Raw genomic sequence first — 22,648 nt, forward strand, 5'->3', positions numbered from 1 at the left:
CCCAGCCTATAGAATAACAGCTGCATAGTGTGGATCCCAGCCTATAGAATAACAGCTGCATAGTGAGGATCCCAGCCTATAGAATAACAGCTGCATAGTGAGGATCCCACCCTATGGAATTAAATTGGGGCTTTTATTGCTCAATCTAATTCATGCGGATAAAAACAAAATAGAAGAATATAACTTATAAATGCCTCATGATCTTAGTTCAACTGTCACACTCCATGAGAACCCAAAATATAAACTTGTTTTTCTCCAATATTTGTAAACATTGTAAATGTAAATAACACTGTATAGCCTCATAACATGGTTATAACTATAATGTTGATATCATGGATGGTCAGTCCTGTATAGCCTCATAACATGGTTATAACTATAATGCTGATATCATGGATGGTCAGTCCTGTATAGCCTCATAACATGGTTATAACTATAATGTTGATATCATGGATGGTCAGTACTGTATAGTCTCATAACATGGTTATAACTATAATGTTGATATCATGGATGGTCCTATATAGCCTCATAACATGGTTATAACTATAATATTGATATCATGGATGGTCAGTCCTGTATAGCCTCATAACATGGTTATAACTATAATGTTGATATCATGGATGGTCAGTCCTGTATAGCCTCATAACATGGTTATAACTATAATGTTGATATCATGGATGGTCAGTCCTGTACAGTCTCATAACATGGTTATAACTATAATGCTGATATCATGGATGGTCAGTCCTGTATAGCCTCATAACATGGTTATAACTATAATGTTGATATCATGGATGGTCAGTCCTGTATAGCCTCATAACATGGTTATAACTATAATGTTGATATCATGGATGGTCAGTACTGTATAGTCTCATAACATGGTTATAACTATAATGTTGATATCATGGATGGTCCTATATAGCCTCATAACATGGTTATAACTATAATATTGATATCATGGATGGTCAGTCCTGTATAGCCTCATAACATGGTTATAACTATAATGTTGATATCATGGATGGTCAGTCCTGTATAGCCTCATAACATGGTTATAACTATAATGTTGATATCATGGATGGTCAGTCCTGTACAGTCTCATAACATGGTTATAACTATAATGCTGATATCATGGATGGTCAGTCCTGTATAGCCTCATAACATGGTTATAACTATAATGTTGATATCATGGATGGTCAGTCCTGTATAGCCTCATAACATGGTTATAACTATAATGTTGATATCATGGATGGCCAGTCCTGTATAGCCTCATAACATGGTTATAACTATAATGTTGATATCATGGATGGCCAGTCCTGTATAGCCTCATAACATGGTTATAACTATAATGTTGATATCATGGATGGCCAGTCCTGTATAGCCTCATAACATGGTTATAACTATAATGTTGATATCATGGATGGTCAGTCCTGTATAGCCTCATAACATGGTTATAACTATAATGTTGATATCATGGATGGTCAGTCCTGTATAGCCTCATAACATGGTTATAACTATAATGTTGATATCATGGATGGCCAGTCCTGTATAGCCTCATAACATGGTTATAACTATAATGTTGATATCATGGATGGCCAGTCCTGTATAGCCTCATAACATGGTTATAACTATAATGTTGATATCATGGATGGCCAGTCCTGTATAGCCTCATAACATGGTTATAACTATAATGTTGACATCATGGATGGTCAGTCCTGTATAGCCTCATAACATGGTTATAACTATAATGTTGATATCATGGATGGTCAGTACTGTATAGTCTCATAACATGGTTATAACTATAATGTTGATATCATGGATGGTCCTATATAGCCTCATAACATGGTTATAACTATAATATTGATATCATGGATGGTCAGTCCTGTATAGCCTCATAACATGGTTATAACTATAATGTTGATATCATGGATGGTCAGTCCTGTATAGCCTCATAACATGGTTATAACTATAATGTTGATATCATGGATGGTCAGTCCTGTACAGTCTCATAACATGGTTATAACTATAATGCTGATATCATGGATGGTCAGTCCTGTATAGCCTCATAACATGGTTATAACTATAATGTTGATATCATGGATGGTCAGTCCTGTATAGCCTCATAACATGGTTATAACTATAATGTTGATATCATGGATGGCCAGTCCTGTATAGCCTCATAACATGGTTATAACTATAATGTTGATATCATGGATGGCCAGTCCTGTATAGCCTCATAACATGGTTATAACTATAATGTTGATATCATGGATGGCCAGTCCTGTATAGCCTCATAACATGGTTATAACTATAATGTTGATATCATGGATGGTCAGTCCTTACATCCACAGCTCTGTCTATTAATCTGAGAGTGGTTACATTTCTCCAGGCCCATCTCTCAGCTTTTTACCAACAGAGGCGGGGTGTCCGTTTGTTGTTTCATCTGTGGATTTGCCCTTTAAACAGCTGTATATTATCAAGATATCAAAGTGTCACCAACTAAAAGGTAAACAATAGGCCTACAGCAAATGCAGCATATGGAATTCATTTTTCACATGTAAATAGCACTTTTTAGTAGAGCTCAAAGCATGCCATTCCATGAGCACAGAATTTATTTTTCAGCTTGAATCAATGAGCCCAATCATAAACAACAGAGTAGGGCTGGCTAATAAGTCTTTAGTTTTGGGGTCATGCTCAGGTAAAACAATTTGTCTAATCTATACTTCCATATTTCCAAGTCCTATTCTTGAAGATCAAGGGGTATAACATTTACTGGAATTACTGGAATTCTGATACTTTGGTTTTTAATGTAAAGATATCATTTAATCGTATTTATTATATGTAGTAGAAAGCGATGGGTTAGAAGAAGCCTACATAACCAACCCATAAAGTACAATGTAACATCCATATATGGCCAGCAATGTAACCTTTAACATTGATTTATCCTGCAATAGATGACATTCCATTGGTAACATACATTTTTGTCTTCTTCTAATGCCCTTCCAGAGGCATTAAGGGGCATTAAAGTATCCTACCCAACCCTGCACACAGGCTATAGACAGAATCTGTCAATTCTGTGCAAAATCCAACCCATAGATATACAGTATTATTAACAGTAGATTACAGTAGGTTATAATACAGTAGGTGGCAGTAGGCGATAATACAGTAGATTACAGTAGGCTATAATACTGTAGATTACAGTAGGTTATAATACAGTTGGTGGCAGTAGGCGATAATACAGTAGATTACAGTAGGCTATAGTATTGTAGATTACAGTGGGCTACTGTATAATATTGTAGATTACAGTAGGCTACAGTACTGTAGATTACAGTAGGCTATAATACAGTCGTTTAGTTTATTTACATTAGCTACAGCACATGCAGAAGCTACTCTTCCTGGGGTCCACATAAAATGTACAAATACATGACAAAGTACAGAACAGTTATAGACAAGGATGTTAAATTCGATATATATACACTACCGTTCAAAAGTTTGGGGTAATTTAGAAATGTCCTTGTTTTTGAATGAAAAGTACATTTAATGTCCATTAAAATAACATCAGATTGATCAGAAATACAGTGTAGGCATTGTTAATGTTGTAAATGACTATTGAAGCTAGAAAGGCAGATTTTTATGGAATATCTACATAGGCGTACAGAGGCCCATTATCAGCAGCCATCACTCCTGTGTTCCAATGGCACATTGTGTTAGCTAATCCAAGTTTATTATTTTAAAAGGCTAATTGTTCATTAGAAAACCCTTTTGCAATTATGTTAGGACATCTGAAAACAGTTGTCCTCATTTAAAGAAGCAATAAAACTGGCCTTCATTAGACTAGTTGAGTATCTGGAGCATCAGCATTTGTGGGTTCGATTGCAGGCTAAAAATGTCCAGAAACAAATAACTTTCTTCTGAAACTCGTCAGTCTATTCTTGTTCTGAGAAATGAAGGCTATTCCATGCGAAAAATTGCCAAGAAACTGAAGATCTCGTACAACGCTGTGTACTACTCCCTTCACAGAATAGCGCCAGCTGCCTCTAAACAGAATAGAAAGAGGAGTGGGAGGCCCCGGTGCACAACTGAGCAAGAGGACAAGTACATCAGAGTGTCTAGAAACAGATGCCTCACAAGTCCTCAATTGGCAGCTTCATTAAATAGTACCCACAAAACACCAGTCTCACCGTTAACAGTGAAGAGGTGACTCCGGGTTGCTGACCTTCTAGGAGTTCAAGTAACAGACGCATCTCAACATCAACTGTTCAGAGGAGACTGTGTGAGTCAAGAGTGTGCAAAGCTGTCACAATTTGACCATGGAGGCCTGATTCATCCTGATTCATGCAGTTTCCTCTGAACAGTTGATGTTGAGATGTGTCTGTTACTTGAACTTTGAGCTGTTCTTGCCATAATGTGGACTTTGTATTTTACCAAATAGGGCTATCTTCTGTATACCAACCATACCTTGTCACAACACAACTGATTGGCTCAAAAACTTAAAAAGTAAAGAAATTCCACAAATGAACTTTTAACAAGGCACACATGTTAATTTAAACGCATTCCAGGTGACTACATCATCACCCTGGTTGAGAGAATGCCAAGAGTGTGCAAACCTGTCATCAAGCAGAGGGTGGCTACTTAGAAGAATCTCAAATAAAGTGTATTTTCATTTGTTTAACACTTTTTTGGTTACTACATGATTCCATATCAAATGTATTTATAAAGCCCTTCTTACATCAGCTGATGTCACAAAGTTGTACAGAAACCCAGCCTGCAACCCCAAACAGCAAGAAATGCAGAAGTAGAAGCACGGTGGCTAGGAAAAACACTCTAGAAAGGCCAGAAACTAGGAAAAAACCTAGAGAGAAACCCGACTCTGACGGGTGGCCAGTCCACTTCTGGCTGTGCCGGGTGGAGATTATAACAGAACATGGCCAAGATGTTCAAACGTTCATAGATGATTCCATATGTGTTATTTCATAGTTGTGATGTCTTCACTGTTATTCTACAATGTAGAAAATAGTCAAAATAAAGAAAAACCCTGAAATGGGTAGGTGTGTCCACACCTTTGACTGGTACTGAATATCAGGAAATGCACATAGTGAACTCGTATGCATTGTAAATATTTAAATAGAATGCACTATTTCAGAATGTGACATACCGCTTGAATAGAATTCAGACTGGAATGAATTGAAGTTCGCAAATATCCCCCTATCTGCAAGGTTGACCAATGGCAGAACACCTTATGGATATGAAAGTTGACCTATTTCCTTTACATGCCCCCATTTCCTAGTGGTTCATTTAAGCAAAAAGGCCCAAGGAGGTGTGGTATATGGCCAATATACCACGGCTAAGGGCTGTTCTTTAAGCACGACGCAACGCATAGTGCCTGGATACAGCCCGTAGCCATGGTATATTGGCCATATATCACAAACCCCAAAGGAGCCTTATTGCTATTATAAACTGGTCACCAATGTAAGAGCAGTAAAACTAAATGCTTTCTCATACCCGTGATATACAGTCCGATATACCAGGGCTGTCAGCCAATCAGCATTCAGGGCTCGAACCACCTAGTTTATAATAGTAGTGGTGTCATTTCCTAGGGGTTTATCAGTAGTTGTGTTATTTCCTAGTGGTTAATCAGTAGTTGTGTCATTTCCTAGTTGTTTATCAGTAGTTGTGTCAGTTCCTATTGGTTAATCAGTAGTTGTGTCATTTCCTAGTAGTTTATAATAGTAGTGGTGTCATTTCCTAGTGGTTTATCAGTAGTTGTGTCATTTCCTAGTGGTTTATCAGTAGTTGTGTCATGTCCTAGTGGTTTATCAGTAGTTGTGTCATTTCCTAGTGGTTAATCAGTAGTTGTGTCACTTCCTAGTAGCTAATCAGTAGTTGTGTCATTTCCTAGTGGTTTATCAGTAGTTGTGTCATTTCCTCGTGGTTTATAATAGTAGTTGTGTCATTTCCTAGTGGTTTATAATAGTAGTGGTGTCATTTCCTAGTGGTTTATAATAGTAGTTGTGTCATTTCCTAGTAGTTTATAATAGTAGTTGTGTCAGTTCCTAGTAGCTAATCAGTAGTTGTGTCATTTCCTAGTGGTTTATCAGTAGTTGTGTCATTTCCTCGTGGTTTATAATAGTAGTTGTGTCATTTCCTAGTGGTTTATAATAGTAGTGGTGTCATTTCCTAGTGGTTTATAATAGTAGTTGTGTCAGTTCCTAGTAGTTTATAATAGTAGTTGTGTAATTTCCTAGTAGTTTATAATAGTAGTTGTGTCATTTCCTAGTAGTTTATAATAGTAGTTGTGTCATTTCCTAGTGGTTTATAATAGTAGTTGTGTCAGTTCCTAGTAGTTTATAATAGTAGTTGTGTAATTTCCTAGTAGTTTATAATAGTAGTTGTGTCATGTCCTAGTGGTTAATCAGTAGTTGTGTCACTTCCTAGTAGCTAATCAGTAGTTGTGTCATTTCCTAGTGGTTTATCATTAGTTTAGTCATTTCCTAGTGGTTTATCATTAGTTTAGTCATGTCCTAGTGGTTAATCAGTAGTTGTGTCACTTCCTAGTAGCTAATCAGTAGTTGTGTCATTTCCTAGTGGTTTATAATAGTAGTGGTGTCATTTCCTAGTGGTTTATAATAGTAGTTGTGTCATTTCCTAGTAGTTTATAATAGTAGTGGTGTCATTTCCTAGTGGTTAATCAGTAGTTGTGTCATTTCCTAGTGGTTAATCAGTAGTCGTGTCATTTCCTAGTGGTTTATCATTAGTTGTGTCATTTCCTAGTGGTTTATCATTAGTTTAGTCATGTCCTAGTGGTTAATCAGTAGTTGTGTCACTTCCTAGTAGCTAATCAGTAGTTGTGTCATTTCCTAGTGGTTTATCATTAGTTTAGTCATGTCCTAGTGGTTTATCATTAGTTGTGTCATTTCCTAGTGGTTAATCTGTAGTTGTGTCATTTCCTAGTGGTTTATCATTAGTTGTGTCATTTCCTATTGGTTAATCAGTAGTTATGTCATTTCCTAGTGGTTTATCATTAGTTTAGTCATGTCCTAGTGGTTAATCTGTAGTTGTGTCATTTCCTAGTGGTTTATCATTAGTTGTGTCATTTCCTAGTGGTTTATCATTAGTTTAGTCATTTCCTATTGGTTAATCAGTAGTTGTGTCAGTTCCTATTGGTTAATCAGTAGTTGTGTCATTTCCTAGTGGTTTATAATAGTAGTTGTGTCATTTCCTATTGGTTAATCAGTAGTTGTGTCATTTCCTATTGGTTAATCAGTAGTTGTGTCAGTTCCTATTGGTTAATCAGTAGTTGTGTCAGTTCCTATTGGTTAATCAGTAGTTTAGTCATGTCCTAGTGGTTTATCAGTAGTTGTGTCATTTCCTAGTGGTTTATCAGTAGTTTAGTCATGTCCTAGTGGTTTATCATTAGTTTAGTCATTTCCTAGTAGTTTATAATAGTAGTTGTGTCATTTCCTATTGGTTAATCAGTAGTTGTGTCAGTTCCTATTGGTTAATCATTTATGTATCCACCCGGTACAAAACGTGCACAGGTAAAGTAAACATCAGATTTCCTAATAAGCTACAAGCTCAAATATCTCCACTGGTAAAATGGTCAACCACAACAGCCCACAATAACAGTAGAGCTCAACGGTCTCCATTCTATGTGATATTTGTAACAGTGTGTGTAATCTGGGTTATATGAGGTACTGCCAGGGTCAAGGCTGACACTAGAGAAGCCTTTCTTTCAGTGATTGAAATGGATACATCCTCCTGACATTTCAGTTCAGTGCAGGTGGTTTCACCTTAACAGAGACTCCCAGGGCTTCAGGTTACCTCACTGTGATGAGCTCATACAGGCCTTCTTGTTTCCATATTCAGGATGAATTATCATATAACTTCACTGCAAATGTTTAGACTACTATGGGTCTTCGCCAATATCATTTATATAAATGGTGAACAAAACAGGCCCTAAAACGGAACCTTGCTGAACATCTTTTTGGTGTAATATAAATTGTAATCTATACAAGATTAACCCAGTTTATTCCAGGGCTGAAACATGACCATTGAGCATCCTTTTTTTAGTCCAGGAGCAGGCTTAATCTGGGTCCAGGAGCAGGCTTAATCTGGGTCCAGGAGCAGGCTTAATCTGGGTCCAGGAGCAGGCTTAATCTGGGTCCAGGAGCAGGCTTAATCTTTAGTTTTCTACTTTGTCCCCCTGTGTTAGTTTTCAGTCTCAAACCAGGTTTCCATCCAACTTTTTTATGCGAGTAAAGTACATGTCACGACAGGCCTGATGGAAACAGCACATTTATGAGTAAACTTTCCAAATGTTGACAAAACAAAATAAGCTAGACAAGGTGGGATCTATTTGTGTCTAAAATGAATAATGAGAGAAATGGCGATCAATATAACTAATATTGATATACCAACTACGATAACACTTTACAATAAGGTTCCATGTCTAAAGGGTTTATATAGAGGTTATAACTACATTATGAATGATTATTTAATCATTTCTAAATACACTAAACCATTAAAACGGTTATATCGCATTGGTCAAAATAGTGCAATAACTTGTCAAATAGTGTGCCGATATTTACCTCCAGTTGTTATAAATGCACTTATGCTTATAAGATGAACCCTTGTTATCCTGGTGTTGAAAGCATCAAATCAAATGTATTTATAAAGCCCTTCTTACATCAGCTGATATCTCAAAGTGCTGTACAGAAACACAGCCTAAAACCCCAAACAGCAAGCAATGCAGGTGTAGAAGCACGGTGGCTAGGAAAAACTCCCTAGAAAGGCCAAAACCTAGGAAGAAACCTAGAGAGGAACCAGGCTATGAGGGGTGGCCAGTCCTCTTCTGGCTGTGCCGGGTGGAGATTATAACAGAACATGGCCAAGACACAGTGATGAGCTTGATGCACCTTTCCAATAAATATCAAGGATCTTATTCTGGTGACATGATGATCGACGCTTGGCTGCTGTTTGACGTAATAATCTCATCATGCAGGTAGCCTACTCACACTGTATCTGCTAGCTGCTAGGCAGTTAACCCACTGTTCCTAGGCCGTCATAGAAAATAAGAATTTGTTCTTAACTGACTTGCCTAGTTAAATAAAGGTAAAACAAAAAATGAATAAATAAAAAATCTAGTCACCAATTGTATGGAAACCTAGCTTAAGTCTCACAAATCAAATCAAAATCAAATCAATTTGTTGTTGTTGATGTGCCATTGAGCAAGGCACTGAACCCTAATTGCTCCTGATAAAGGATGAAAACGTCAGTATGAATCTGTACCGTGCCAGTCATAGGTCAGGGTATTTATACCAGGCAACTGATGAAGAGGTGACCAGACCATGCTAGCTTGTTAATTATAAACCACAACATTTCAGATGTGGGTTTCCTTGTTGCTAGGAGACCAGTTGAACCTGTGACCAACTCATGTCGAGCGTGGCAGCCTGCTTTCTCCTCATGCTTGGCAATTTTTTCACATCTATTATTTTCACACAGGAATGTTTAAACCACACAAACCTGACAGCAAGTAACTAGAAAAACGTTTATCCAAACATATATTATAACACATTTTCTCCAACAGTTATAACAGTTTGTATATGTAAAGTAACAGTGTTTTCATAAGAATTGCATATGAACATAATTTATAGCTAACACACATCTGTATATCCTATAGAAGAGAATATATTTGTTATAAATCAAACAAAGATAGCATGCTTATACAGCGAAAAACAAATTAAAGTTCATCTTCATCAATATCGAGAGAATTTAAGAATAAAGTATAAAACCAGCTGAAAAATGAAGCCTTTCGCTCGTCATCCAAGACGATCCGTTTCGGAGGGAAAATGGAATATTCCATTCCTGGCGTAAAAATTGTTCCTCACGACTCCTGATCTCCCATTGGCTGGCGACCTGTAGTCTCTTCCGTAGTCACCTACACACAGATGGAATGTTGACGTTGTAATGCCCCATTTAAATGTGTACTTCAATGTCCTTCTTTACCGTGCATTGCTTTGTGATAAACATGCTCAAACAAACACAGACTAGTTTGTGATCCTTTCAAGCATCTTTATTTTCTATTTTCTTATTTTATTTGATTATGTTACATTTATTAGCCAGGGAAATAGCATTGAGGATCAACATGATATTTTTCCATTCAGCCCTTTAAAAGGTCTGGCTATATGAAGCATCCCAGAACCAATCTCCATCCATAGTCATTAAGAAAGGCTTGCTTATAACCAGCAATGAAGCATTATACCTGCAGACATAATGTGTTATTAAATGGTGTTATTAAGTGTTACCATACATTTCACCAACTCTCCATCCATAGTTATATAATGTCATACACGCTTATAACAAGTACTCAAGCTTCAAGTACAAGATTACCAAACATCTCACCCAGTCTCCATCCGTAGTCCCAGGAAGACAGTAGAGGGTAGTCAAACTTCTCCTCTGGGCCTTTCTGGGTGCGTGTATGGAGGTACAAGCTACGCCCCTTCCCCTCCTTGGAAAAACCCTGGTAGAGAGATTCCTTGGTCTGGGGTGTCACTTCTCTCATCAGGGGAGCCTCGCTCAGTGACCTGGGTTGAAGGTAACCAGGAACATATTAATGTCTACCGGAATAATGTTTTAAATCCTCAAAGTGACCTGGGTTGAAGGTAACCAGGAACATCATTCCGGTAGACATTAATACGTTTTAAATCCTCAAAGATTTTTGATATGAAATTGTACTGTAATAATTTTTCTAAAAACGGCCTTGTCTGATGTATTCTGAGCCTGTGTGGGGACAACTGAATGGGTCCATCTTAAAGGTTGAGTTCCTTCTCATTAAACCAAAAAGGTGGCGTAGCCGAATCTAGTTGCCTGAGGCTTAGACCCCTAGGTTTAGACCCCTAGGTTTAGACCCCTAGGTTTAGACCCCTAGGCTTAGACCCCTGGGCTTAGACCCCTAGGTTTATACCCCTAGACCCCTAGGTTTAGACCCCTAGACCCCTAGGCTTAGACCCCTAGACCCCTAGTTTTAGACCCCTAGACCCCTAGGTTTTGACCCCTAGACCCCTAGGTTTAGACCCCTAGACCCCTAGGTTTAGACCCCTAGATCCCTAGGTTTAGACCCCTAGACCCCTAGGCTTAGACCCCTAGGATTAGACCCCTAGTTTTAGACCCCTAGACCCCTAATTTTAGACCCCTAGACCCCTAGGTTTAGACCCCTAGACCCCTAGGTTTAGACCCCTAGGTTTAGTCCCCTAGACCCCTAGGTTTAGTCCCCTAGACCCCTAGGTTTAGACCCCTAGACCTCTAGGTTTAGACCCCTAGACCCCTAGGTTTAGACCCCTAGGTTTAGTCCCCTAGACCCCTAGGTTTAGTCCCCTAGACCCCTAGGTTTAGACCCCTAGACCCCTAGGTTTAGACCCCTAGACCCCTAGGCTTAGACCCCTAGACCCCTAGGCTTAGACCCCTAGGTTTAGACCCCTAGATCCCTAGGTTTAGACCCCTAGACCCGTAGGCTTAGACCCCTAGGATTAGACCCCTAGTTTTAGACCCCTAGACCCCTAATTTTAGACCCCTAGACCCCTAGGTTTAGACCCCTAGACCCCTAGGTTTAGACCCCTAGGTTTAGTCCCCTAGACCCCTAGGTTTAGACCCCTAGACCCCTAGGTTTAGACCCCTAGACCTAGACCCCTAGACCCCTAGGCTTAGACCCCTAGGTTTAGTCCCCTAGACCCCTAGGTTTAGTCCCCTAGACCCCTAGGTTTAGACCCCTAGACCCCTAGGTTTAGACCCCTAGACCCCTAGGTTTAGTCCACTAGGTTTAGTCCACTAGGTTTAGTCCACTAGGTTTAGTCCCCTAGACCCCTAGGTTTAGACCCCTAGACCCCTAGGTTTAGTCCACTAGGTTTAGTCCACTAGGTTTAGACCCCTAGACCCCTAGGTTTAGTCCCCTAGTCCCCTAGGCTTAGACCCCTAGGCTTAGACCCCTAGTCCCCTAGGCTTAGACCCCTAGGTTTAGACCCCTAGTCCCCTAGGCTTAGACCCCTAGTCCCCTAGGTTTAGACCCCTAGGTTTAGACCCCTAGTCCCCTAGGTTTAGACCCCTAGGTTTAGACCCCTAGTCCCCTAGGCTTAGACCCCTAGGTTTAGACCCCTAGTCCCCTAGGCTTAGACCCCTAGACCCCTAGGTTTAGACCCCTAGTCCCCTAGGTTTAGACCCCTAGGCAGTGAAGTAAAGTAAGTCCCTGACATCCTAAAGACATTATCATTACATCATTACATTCCAAATGCTCAGGCATGACAGAAAAAATGGTCCAATTTACACACTTATCAAGAGAATGCATCATCTCTACTGCCCCTGAACTGTCGGACTCACGAAACACAAGTTCTGCGGTTTATACATTTTGTCTGAGTGTTTTGGAGTATGCCCCTTGCTGACCGAAAAAAAGGAAATAAGAACTTTGATGTATAGCACTTACTTTTGATACATAAGTACATTTTAAACTAGATACTTTAATACTTTTACTCAAGTAGTATTTTACTGGGCACTTTCAGTTTTATTTGGTCATTTTCTATTAAGGTATCTTTACTTTTACTCAAATATGACAATTGGGAACTTTTTCCACCACTGGGCTTAGGTTACCACACACATTTTGGCGTAGTCGGCAAAATCAACAATTGTGGTCCTCCTGTGGCTGAGGCAACTCTAGTTGCATTTATAAAGTGTCAAATAAAATGTATGAATTCATTCACTCACCTGTCCATGGGCACTGCAGCCTCTCTCCTCCTCTCCAGGGTAGATAACACAGGAGGCAGGATGGTCTTAGTGGTCAGGGGGAGCTCAGGGAGCCTCAGCCTTATCTGCTCATTGGCCGTGCGGGAGACGAAACTGGTGGGGTAGTCTCGTCCGTAGCGGCTCTTCCAGGCCAGCCGGGTGTAGCACTCCTTCTCGATCTGCTCCCGGTAACAGTTCTGGTTCTCGGTGGTCAGGAGGTTCCTCATCCTCAAGAGTGTTCTGTCCAGTTCTAGAATGTCCTGTACCTCTTCTAGTGTGTCCTGTCCTGTTCTAAAATACCCTGTTCTGTTCTAGAATGCTGTTTTCTGTTCTAGGATGTCCTGTACGGTTCTGACCTGTCTGTAGAATAGGCTTTTGCTGCACTGGTTGGCTGGTTCTGCTGTTCTAGTGTCCTGTCCTTGTTGGTTTCAGAGTGGAGACTTCCGGAATATGTATCTTCTCCCTCAATGAACCAGAACTCTTGTCTGCTTTTCCACAGGTATTATCTCAGTCAGAAACCTAACCTAACCTTGTGGCTCAGATTCAGAAACCTAAGAACAGTTTGTCAGGTTGCTCTCTCTCTCCCTCTATGGTTAACCAATCAGAGACCAGAACATTCCAGACAGGTGCCTTTGTGTGTGTGTGTGTGTGTGTGTAGAAAACAGATTTGATTTTACCAGCCAGCCTCACTGCCCCCACCAGCCAGCTGACAGTACTTCAGAACATGACGGAACACAGCATATACAGAACGAGTGAGAGCAGTGCAGCTTCCAGTCCAGAGGGTGGCGCTGTAATGTTAAAGTAGTGTTTTCTCTCTGTGAGTCCGCATACTGTGGTCCCTGCTGAGCAATGGTATTTTAAGAGAATCTCCATGTTTATTCCAGGAATAGGCTTAATATGGGTCTGAAAACCGGTGCATACCGTCTGTATAAAAGAGTACTGATTTACCCGGCAACACTGTTTTTTAAAGGTGTGTGCATGTTTGCCAAGACTCTGGGATGCCGTCCACTATCTTTGCTATCCGGGATCCTTGGGACGTCCCTACCCAATTGAAGCTGACATTTAAAACAGGTAAGGGTTGGGGGGGGGGGGGGGGGGTGTTGATGTGGGTGTGTCCTTGCCACCACCAAGACACACCCATCTGTCAAAGCCTTGTCCGCAGCTGCACCCCCCCACCCCCCCCAAACAAAGCTCCTGCAGGTTGAGTTCAATAACCAGGGGCGTTTCTAGGATTTGAAGACATTTAGGGGTTAAGCCCAAAACCGGTAGTGGGGTCCAGGGCCATTATCCCCTGCCAAAAATAAAACAATTTTCAACAACTAAAGGCATGAATTTGGTTTGAGATGAACATTGCTAGAGTAGATACTTCAGGTAACTTGGACCTTCCACAGAAGACACTGTCAGTACTCAATTACAGTAGCTAAAAAAAAAACTGAACACCTTCAAACAGACTCTGACCTGTCCAATGAGCCAAACTGATTAACGAATCGCAGAGACGGAGAAACTAAATCCTACCTGCCAGCCCCGTTGCTCTTAAAAAATAGAACATATTTGAGACTATATCTAATGACGTTCTACTCAATATAATCTTTAAACTAATTTCCTGTTTCCCCTTAACTCTCACACTGGAGCTCAGCCTCTCTTTCCCTCTGATACTGGAGCTCAGCCTCTCTCTTTCCCTCTGATACTGGAGCTCAGCCCCTCTCTTTCCCTCTGATACTGGAGCTCAGCCCCTCTCTTTCCCTCTGATACTGGAGCTCAGCCTCTCTCTTTCCCTCTGATACTGGAGCTCAGCCTCTCTTTCCCTCTGATAATGGAGCTCAGCCTCTCTTTCCCTCTGATAATGGAGCTCAGCCTCTCTTTCCCTCTGATACTGGAGCTCAGCCTCTCTCTTTCCCTCTGATACTGGAGCTCAGCCTCTCTCTTTCCCTCTGATACTGGAGCTCAGCCCCTCTCTTTCCCTCTGATACTGGAGCTCAGCCTCTCTCTTTCCCTCTGATACTGGAGCTCAGCCTCTCTCTTTCCCTCTGATACTGGAGCTCAGCCTCTCTTTCCCTCTGATAATGGAGCTCAGCCTCTCTTTCCCTCTGATAATGGAGCTCAGCCTCTCTTTCCCTCTGATACTGGAGCTCAGCCTCTCTCTTTCCCTCTGATACTGGAGCTCAGCCTCTCTCTTTCCCTCTGATACTGGAGCTCAGCCCCTCTCTTTCCCTCTGATACTGGAGCTTAGCCTCTCTCTTTCCCTCTGATACTGGAGCTCAGTCTCTCTCTTTCCCTCTGATAATGGAGCTCAGCCTCTCTCTTTCCCTCTGATAATGGAGCTCAGCCTCTCTTTCCCTCTGATAATGGAGCTCAGCCTCTCTTTCCCTCTGATACTGCCCACATTGTATAAATACATACTCCCCGTCTTTGTTTCCTGGCAATAATCACACTTTCCTGTTGGATGCTTTCCAATCCCACCATTCATCTTGAAAATAGAGCCTCCTCTCTCCTGTCCCTTGCTGCCATCCTCCACTCCCAGACTTTCCTCTGTACTTGAAATAAATGCCTGCCCTTAGTATCTCTATTCCACTGCTCCTGTCATCTCTACACCATCACTGTCTATATCAGGCTTTAAACCTGTTATCTCTACACCATCACTGTCTATATCAGACTTTAACCTGTTCCTGTCATCTCTACACCATCACTGTCTATATCAGGCTATTAACCTGTCATCTCTACACCATCACTGTCTATATCAGGCTTTAACCTGTTATCTCTACACCATCACTGTCTATATCAGGCTTTAAACCTGTCATCTCTACACCATCAGTCTATATCAGGCTTTTAACCTGTCATCTCTACACCATCACTGTCTATATCAGGCTTTTAACCTGTCATCTCTACACCATCACTGTCTATATCAGGCTTTAACCTGTTATCTCTACACCATCACTGTCTATATCAGGCTTTAAACCTGTCATCTCTACACCATCACTGTCCATATCAGACTTTTAACCTGTCATCTCTACACCATCACTGTCCATATCAGGCTTTTAACCTGTTATCTCTACACCATCACTGTCTATATCAGGCTTTTAACCTGTCATCTCTACACCATCACTGTCCATATCAGGCTTTTAACCTGTTATCTCTACACGATCACTGTCTATATCAGGCTTTAAACCTGTCATCTCTACACCATCACTGTCTATATCAGGCTTTTAACCTGTCATCTCTACACCATCACTGTCTATATCAGGCTTTTAACCTGTCATCTCTACACCATCACTGTCTATATCAGGCTTTAACCTGCTCCTGTCATCTCTACACCATCACTGTCCATATCAGGCTTTTAACCTGTCATCTCTACACCATCACTGTCTATATCAGGCTTTTAACCTGTTATCTCTACACCATCACTGTCTACATCAAGCTTTTAGCCTGTCATCTCTACACCATCACTGTCCATATCAGGCTTTTAACCTGTCATCTCTACACCATCACTGTCCATATCAGGCTTTTAACCTGTCATCTCTACACCATCACTGTCTATATCAGGCTTTAACCTGCTCCTGTCATCTCTACACCATCACTGTCCATATCAGGCTTTAACCTGTTCCTGTCATCTCTACAACATCACTGTCTATATCAGGCTTTTAACCTGTCATCTCTACACCATCACTGTCTATATCAGGCTTTAACCTGCTCCTGTCATCTCTACACCATCACTGTCCATATCAGGCTATTAACCTGTCATCTCTACACCATCACTGTCTATATCAGGCTTTAACCTGCTCCTGTCATCTCTACACCATCACTGTCTATATCAGGCTTTTAACCTGTTCCTGTCATCTCTACACCATCACTGTCTATATCAGGCTTTTAACCTGTCATCTCTACACCATCACTGTCCATATCAGGCTTTTAACCTGTCATCTCTACACCATCACTGTCCATATCAGGCTTTAAACCTGTCATCTCTACACCATCACTGTCTATATCAGGCTTTAACCTGTCATCTCTACACCATCACTGTCCATATCAGACTTTTAACCTGTCATCTCTACTCCATCACTGTCTATATCAGGGTTTAACCTGCTCCTGTCATCTCTACACCATCACTGTCTATATCAGGCTTTAAACCTGTCATCTCTACACCATCACTGTCTATATCAGGGTTTAACCTGCTCCTGTCATCTCTACACCATCACTGTCTATATCAGGCTTTAACCTGTCATCTCTACACCATCACTGTCTATATCAGGCTTTAACCTGCTCCTGTCATCTCTACACCATCACTGTCTATATCAGGCTTTTAACCTGTCATCTCTACACCATCACTGTCCATATCAGGCTTTTAACCTGCTCCTGTCATCTCTACACCATCACTGTCTATATCAGACTTTTAACCTGTCATCTCTACACCATCACTGTCTATATCAGGCTTTAACCTGTCATCTCTACACCATCACTGTCCATATCAGGCTTTTAACCTGTCATCTCTACACCACCACTGTCTATATCAGGCTTTAACCTGTCATCTCTACACCATCACTGTCCATATCAGGCTTTTAACCTGTCATCTCTACACCATCACTGTCCATATCAGGCTTTTAACCTGTCATCTCTACACCATCACTGTCTATATCAGGCTTTAACCTGTCATCTCTACACCATCACTGTCCATATCAGGCTTTTAACCTGTCATCTCTACACCATCACTGTCCATATCAGGCTTTTAACCTGCTCCTGTCATCTCTACACCATCACTGTCTATATCAGGCTTTTAACCTGTTATCTCTACACCATCACTGTCCATATCAGGCTTTTAACCTGTCATCTCTACACCATCACTGTCCATATCAGGCTTTTAACCTGCTCCTGTCATCTCTACACCATCACTGTCCATATCAGGCTTTAACCTGTCATCTCTACACCATCACTGTCTATATCAGGCTTTTAACCTGTCATCTCTACACCATCACTGTCTATATCAGGCTTTTAACCTGTTATCTCTACACCATCACTGTCCATATCAGGCTTTAACCTGTCATCTCTACACCATCACTGTCCATATCAGGCTTTTAGCCTCTGCCTTGCTCATTAAAACTACTATATCCCCACTACTAAGTGCTTGTTTGGCCAATACATCAACTGCCTCGTTCCCCTCCACATGGGCTGGGCCCCAAGTAACCCTAACCTGTAACCCATCTGTCTCATCCTGCCATGGGTTTGTAGCACATCATAAATCAGAGCTAAAGGACTGGAGACTCATTAACACTATAGATGGACAGCTATTCAGAGATGGCTTCATAACAACATGGCTGTACCAAAATCTACAGGGACTTCATGTTGAGAAAGAAAGAAAGTATGGGAACTGTAAAAATATCTGAACACTATGAAGTGGATATGAACACACATACTCAATTACATACTCGCTTACACATACGAACTTATACATACAGTGGGGCAAAAAAAAATTGTCAGCCACCAATTGTGCAAGTTCTCCCACTTAAAAAGATGAGAGAGGCCTGTAATTTTCATCATAGGTACACTTCAACTATGACAGACAAAATGAAAAAATAAATCCAGAAAATCACATTGTAGGATTTTTAATTTATTTATTTGCAAATTATGATGGAAAATAAGTATTTGGTCAATAACAAAAGTTTATCTCAATACTTTGTTATATACCCTTTGTTGGCAATGACAGAGGTCAAATGTTTTCTGTAAATCTTCACAAGGTTTTCACACACTGTTGCTGGCCCAACAGTGTGGCCCATTCCTCCATGCATATCTCCTCTAGAGCAGTGATGTTTTGGGGCTGTTGCTGGGCAACACGGACTTTCAACTTCCTCCAAAGATCTTCTATGGGGTTCAGATCTGGAGATTGGCTAGGCCACTCCAGGACTTTGAAATGCTTCTTACGAAGCCACTCCTTCGTTGCCCGGGCGGTGTGTTTGGGATCATTGTCATGCAGAAAGATCCAGCCACGTTTCATCTTCAATGCCCTTGCTGATGGAAGGAAGGTTTTACTCAAAATCTCACAATACATGGCCCCATTCATTCTTTCCTTTACACGGATCAGTCGTCCTGGTCTCTTTGCAGAAAAACAGCCCCAAAGCATGATGTTTCCACCCCCATGCTTCACAGTAGGTATGGTGTTCTTTGGATGCAACTCAGCATTCTTTGTCCCCCAAACACGACGAGTGGAGTTTTTACCAAAAAGTTATATTTTGGTTTCATCTGACCATATGACATTCTCCCAATCTTCTTCTGGATCATCCAAATGCTCTCTAGCAAACTTCAGACAGGCCTGGACATGTACTGGCTTAAGCAGGGGGACACGTCTGGCACTGCAGGATTTGAGTCCCTGGCGACGTAGTGTGTTACTGATGGTAGGCTTTGTTACTTTGGTCCCAGCTCTCTGCAGGTCATTCACTAGGTCCCCCCGTGTGGTTCTGGGATTTTTGCTCACCGTTCTTGTGGTAATTTTGACCCCACGGGGTGAGATCTTGCGTGGAGCCCCAGATCGAGGGAGATTATCAGTGGTATTGTATGTCTTCCATTTCCTAATACTTGCTCCCACAGTTGATTTCTTGAAAACAAGCTGCTTACCTATTGCAGAATCAGTCTTCCCAGCCTGGTGCAGGTCTACAATTTTGTTTCTGGTGTCCTTTGACAGCTCTTTGGTCTTGGCCATAGTGGAGTTTGAAGTGTGACTGTTTGAGGTTGTTGACAGGTGTCTTTTATACTGATAACAAGTTCAAACAGGTGCCATTAATACAGGTAACGAGTGGAGGACAGAGGAGCCTCTTAAAGAAGAAGTTACAGGTCTGTGAGAGCCAGAAATCTTGCTTGTTTGTAGGTGACCAAATACTTATTTTCCACCATAATTTGCAAATAAATTCATTAAAAATCCTACAATGTGATTTTCTGATTTTTTTCCCCTCATTTTGTCTGTCATAGTTGAAGTGTATCTATGATGAAAATTACAGGCCTCTCATCTTTTTAAGTGGGAGAACTTGCACAATTGGTGGCTGACTAAATGCTTTTTTGCCGCACTGTATCCCTGTACGATAAACTTCACATTCGGTTTGAGCCACGTTTCCTGCACAAAAAAATCACCCCAGATTTAGCTGGCATATATCCACAATGAATTGCTTGAACTCCTGCCCATTAGGCAACAGTGTCTTCTGTGGCCGTCTCTCTTATCTGCCCTCTTCTGTGGCCGTCTCTCTTATCTGCCCTCTTCTGTGGCCGTCTCTCTTATCTGCCCTCTTCTGTGGCCGTCTCTCTTATCTGCCCTCTTCTGTGGCCGTCTCTCTTATCTGCCCTCTTCTGTGGCCGTCTCTCTTATCTGCCCCTCTTCTGTGGCCGTCTCTCTTATCTGCCCCTCTTCTGTGGCCGTCTCTCTTATCTGGCCCGATCCGTGTAGGGTGGAGGGCAAGTTCCATGTTGGGTGTAGGGCCCGATCCGTGTGGGGTGGAGGGCCCGATCCGTGTGTTCATATTTCATGTCCATTCATGGTTATTCACACTTACCTGGTAGTCAGAGGGCAGGTAATAATAAAATCTAAACAGAACTGTATTTTATAACATGAGAACATGGAGAAACACTCATCACCAATACCACTGTTACTCATCACCAATACCACTGTTACTCATCACCAATACCACTGTTACTCATCACCAACACCACTGTTACTCATCACCAATACCACTGTTACTCATCACCAATACCACTGTTACTCATCACCAATACCACTGTTACTCATCACCAATACCACTGTTACTGATCACCAACACCACTGTTACTCATCACCAATACCACTGTTACTCATCACCAACACCACTGTTACTCATCACCAATACCACTGTTACTCATCACCAATACCACTGTTACTCATCACCAATACCACTGTTACTCATCACCAATAAAACTGTTACTCATCACCAATACCACTGTTACTGATCACCAACACCACTGTTACTCATCACCAATACCACTGTTACTCATCACCAACACCACTGTTACTCATCACCAATACCACTGTTACTCATCACCAATACCACTGTTACTCATCACCAACACCACTGTTACTCATCACCAACACCACTGTTACTCATCACCAACACCACTGTTACTCATCACCAATACCACTGTTACTGATCACCAATACCACTGTTACTCATCACCAATACCACTGTTACTCATCACCAATACCACTGTTACTGATCACCAATACCACTGTTACTCATCACCAATACCACTGTTACTCATCACCAATACCACTGTTACTCATCACCAATACCACTGTTACTCATCACCAACACCACTGTTACTCATCACCAATACCACTGTTACTCATCACCAATACCACTGTTACTCATCACCAATACCACTGTTACTCATCACCAATACCACTGTTACTCATCACCAATACCACTGTTACTCATCACCAACACCACTGTTACTCATCACCAACACCACTGTTACTCATCACCAATACCACTGTTACTCATCACCAATACCACTGTTACTCATCACCAATATCACTGTTACTCATCACCAATACCACTGTTACTCATCACCAATACCACTGTTACTCATCACCAATACCACTGTTACTCATCACCAATACCACTGTTACTCATCACCAATACCACTGTTACTCATCACCAATACCACTGTTACTCATCACCAATACCACTGTTACTGATCACCAACACCACTGTTACTCATCACCAATACCACTGTTACTCATCACCAACACCACTGTTACTCATCACCAATACCACTGTTACTCATCACCAATACCACTGTTACTCATCACCAACACCACTGTTACTCATCACCAACACCACTGTTACTCATCACCAACACCACTGTTACTCATCACCAACACCACTGTTACTCATCACCAATACCACTGTTACTGATCACCAATACCACTGTTACTCATCACCAATACCACTGTTACTCATCACCAATACCACTGTTACTCATCACCAATACCACTGTTACTGATCACCAATACCACTGTTACTCATCACCAATACCACTGTTACTGATCACCGATACCACTGTTACTCCCTCCAGCAGCCTGTTGGACATCACCAATACCACTGTTACTCATCACCAATACCACTGTTACTCATCACCAATACCACTGTTACTCATCACCAACACCACTGTTACTCATCACCAATACCACTGTTACTCATCACCAATACCACTGTTACTCATCACCAACACCACTGTTACTCATCACCAACACCACTGTTACTCATCACCAATACCACTGTTACTCATCACCAACACCACTGTTACTCATCACCAATACCACTGTTACTCATCACCAATACCACTGTTACTGATCACCAATACCACTGTTACTCATCACCAATACCACTGTTACTCATCACCAACACCACTGTTACTCATCACCAATACCACTGTTACTCATCACCAATACCACTGTTACTCATCACCAATACCACTGTTACTCATCACCAATACCACTGTTACTCATCACCAATACCACTGTTACTCATCACCAACACCACTGTTACTCATCACCAACACCACTGTTACTCATCACCAACACCACTGTTACTCATCACCAATACCACTGTTATTCATCACCAATACCACTGTTACTCATCACCAATACCACTGTTACTCATCACCAATACCACTGTTACTCATCACCAATACCACTGTTACTCATCACCAATACCACTGTTACTCATCACCAATACCACTGTTACTCATCACCAATACCACTGTTACTCATCACCAATACCACTGTTACTCATCACCAATACCACTGTTACTCCCTCCAGCAGCCTGTTGGACATCACCAATACCACTGTTACTCATCACCAACACCACTGTTACTCAT

General features: G+C 41.3%; 1 protein-coding gene across 2 annotated transcripts; it reads right to left on the bottom strand.

The window, feature by feature from the left end:
- Window positions 1-9,524: 9,524 nt before the first annotated feature.
- LOC118940515 (protein SPMIP1) lies at window positions 9,525-13,953 on the bottom strand. Of its 2 annotated transcripts, none has more exons than XM_036950981.2 (3): window positions 12,742-13,953; window positions 10,393-10,574; window positions 9,525-9,928 (listed from the first exon to the last, which is right to left on the bottom strand). In XM_036950981.2, exons 1-3 carry the CDS (start codon window positions 12,984-12,986, stop codon window positions 9,810-9,812), a joined length of 546 nt encoding a protein of 181 aa, XP_036806876.2. In that variant the 5' UTR covers window positions 12,987-13,953; the 3' UTR covers window positions 9,525-9,809. The 2 variants fall into 2 exon arrangements, with proteins under 2 accessions (XP_036806876.2, XP_036806877.2); XM_036950982.2 differs by lacking the exon at window positions 9,525-9,928 and adding an exon at window positions 10,049-10,252.
- Window positions 13,954-22,648: the final 8,695 nt, after the last annotated feature.

This window comes from Oncorhynchus mykiss, chromosome 17, assembly GCF_057628025.1.
Source record: "Oncorhynchus mykiss isolate SJ-2025 chromosome 17, ASM5762802v1, whole genome shotgun sequence".
Classification (NCBI taxonomy): Eukaryota; Metazoa; Chordata; class Actinopteri; order Salmoniformes; family Salmonidae; genus Oncorhynchus; species Oncorhynchus mykiss.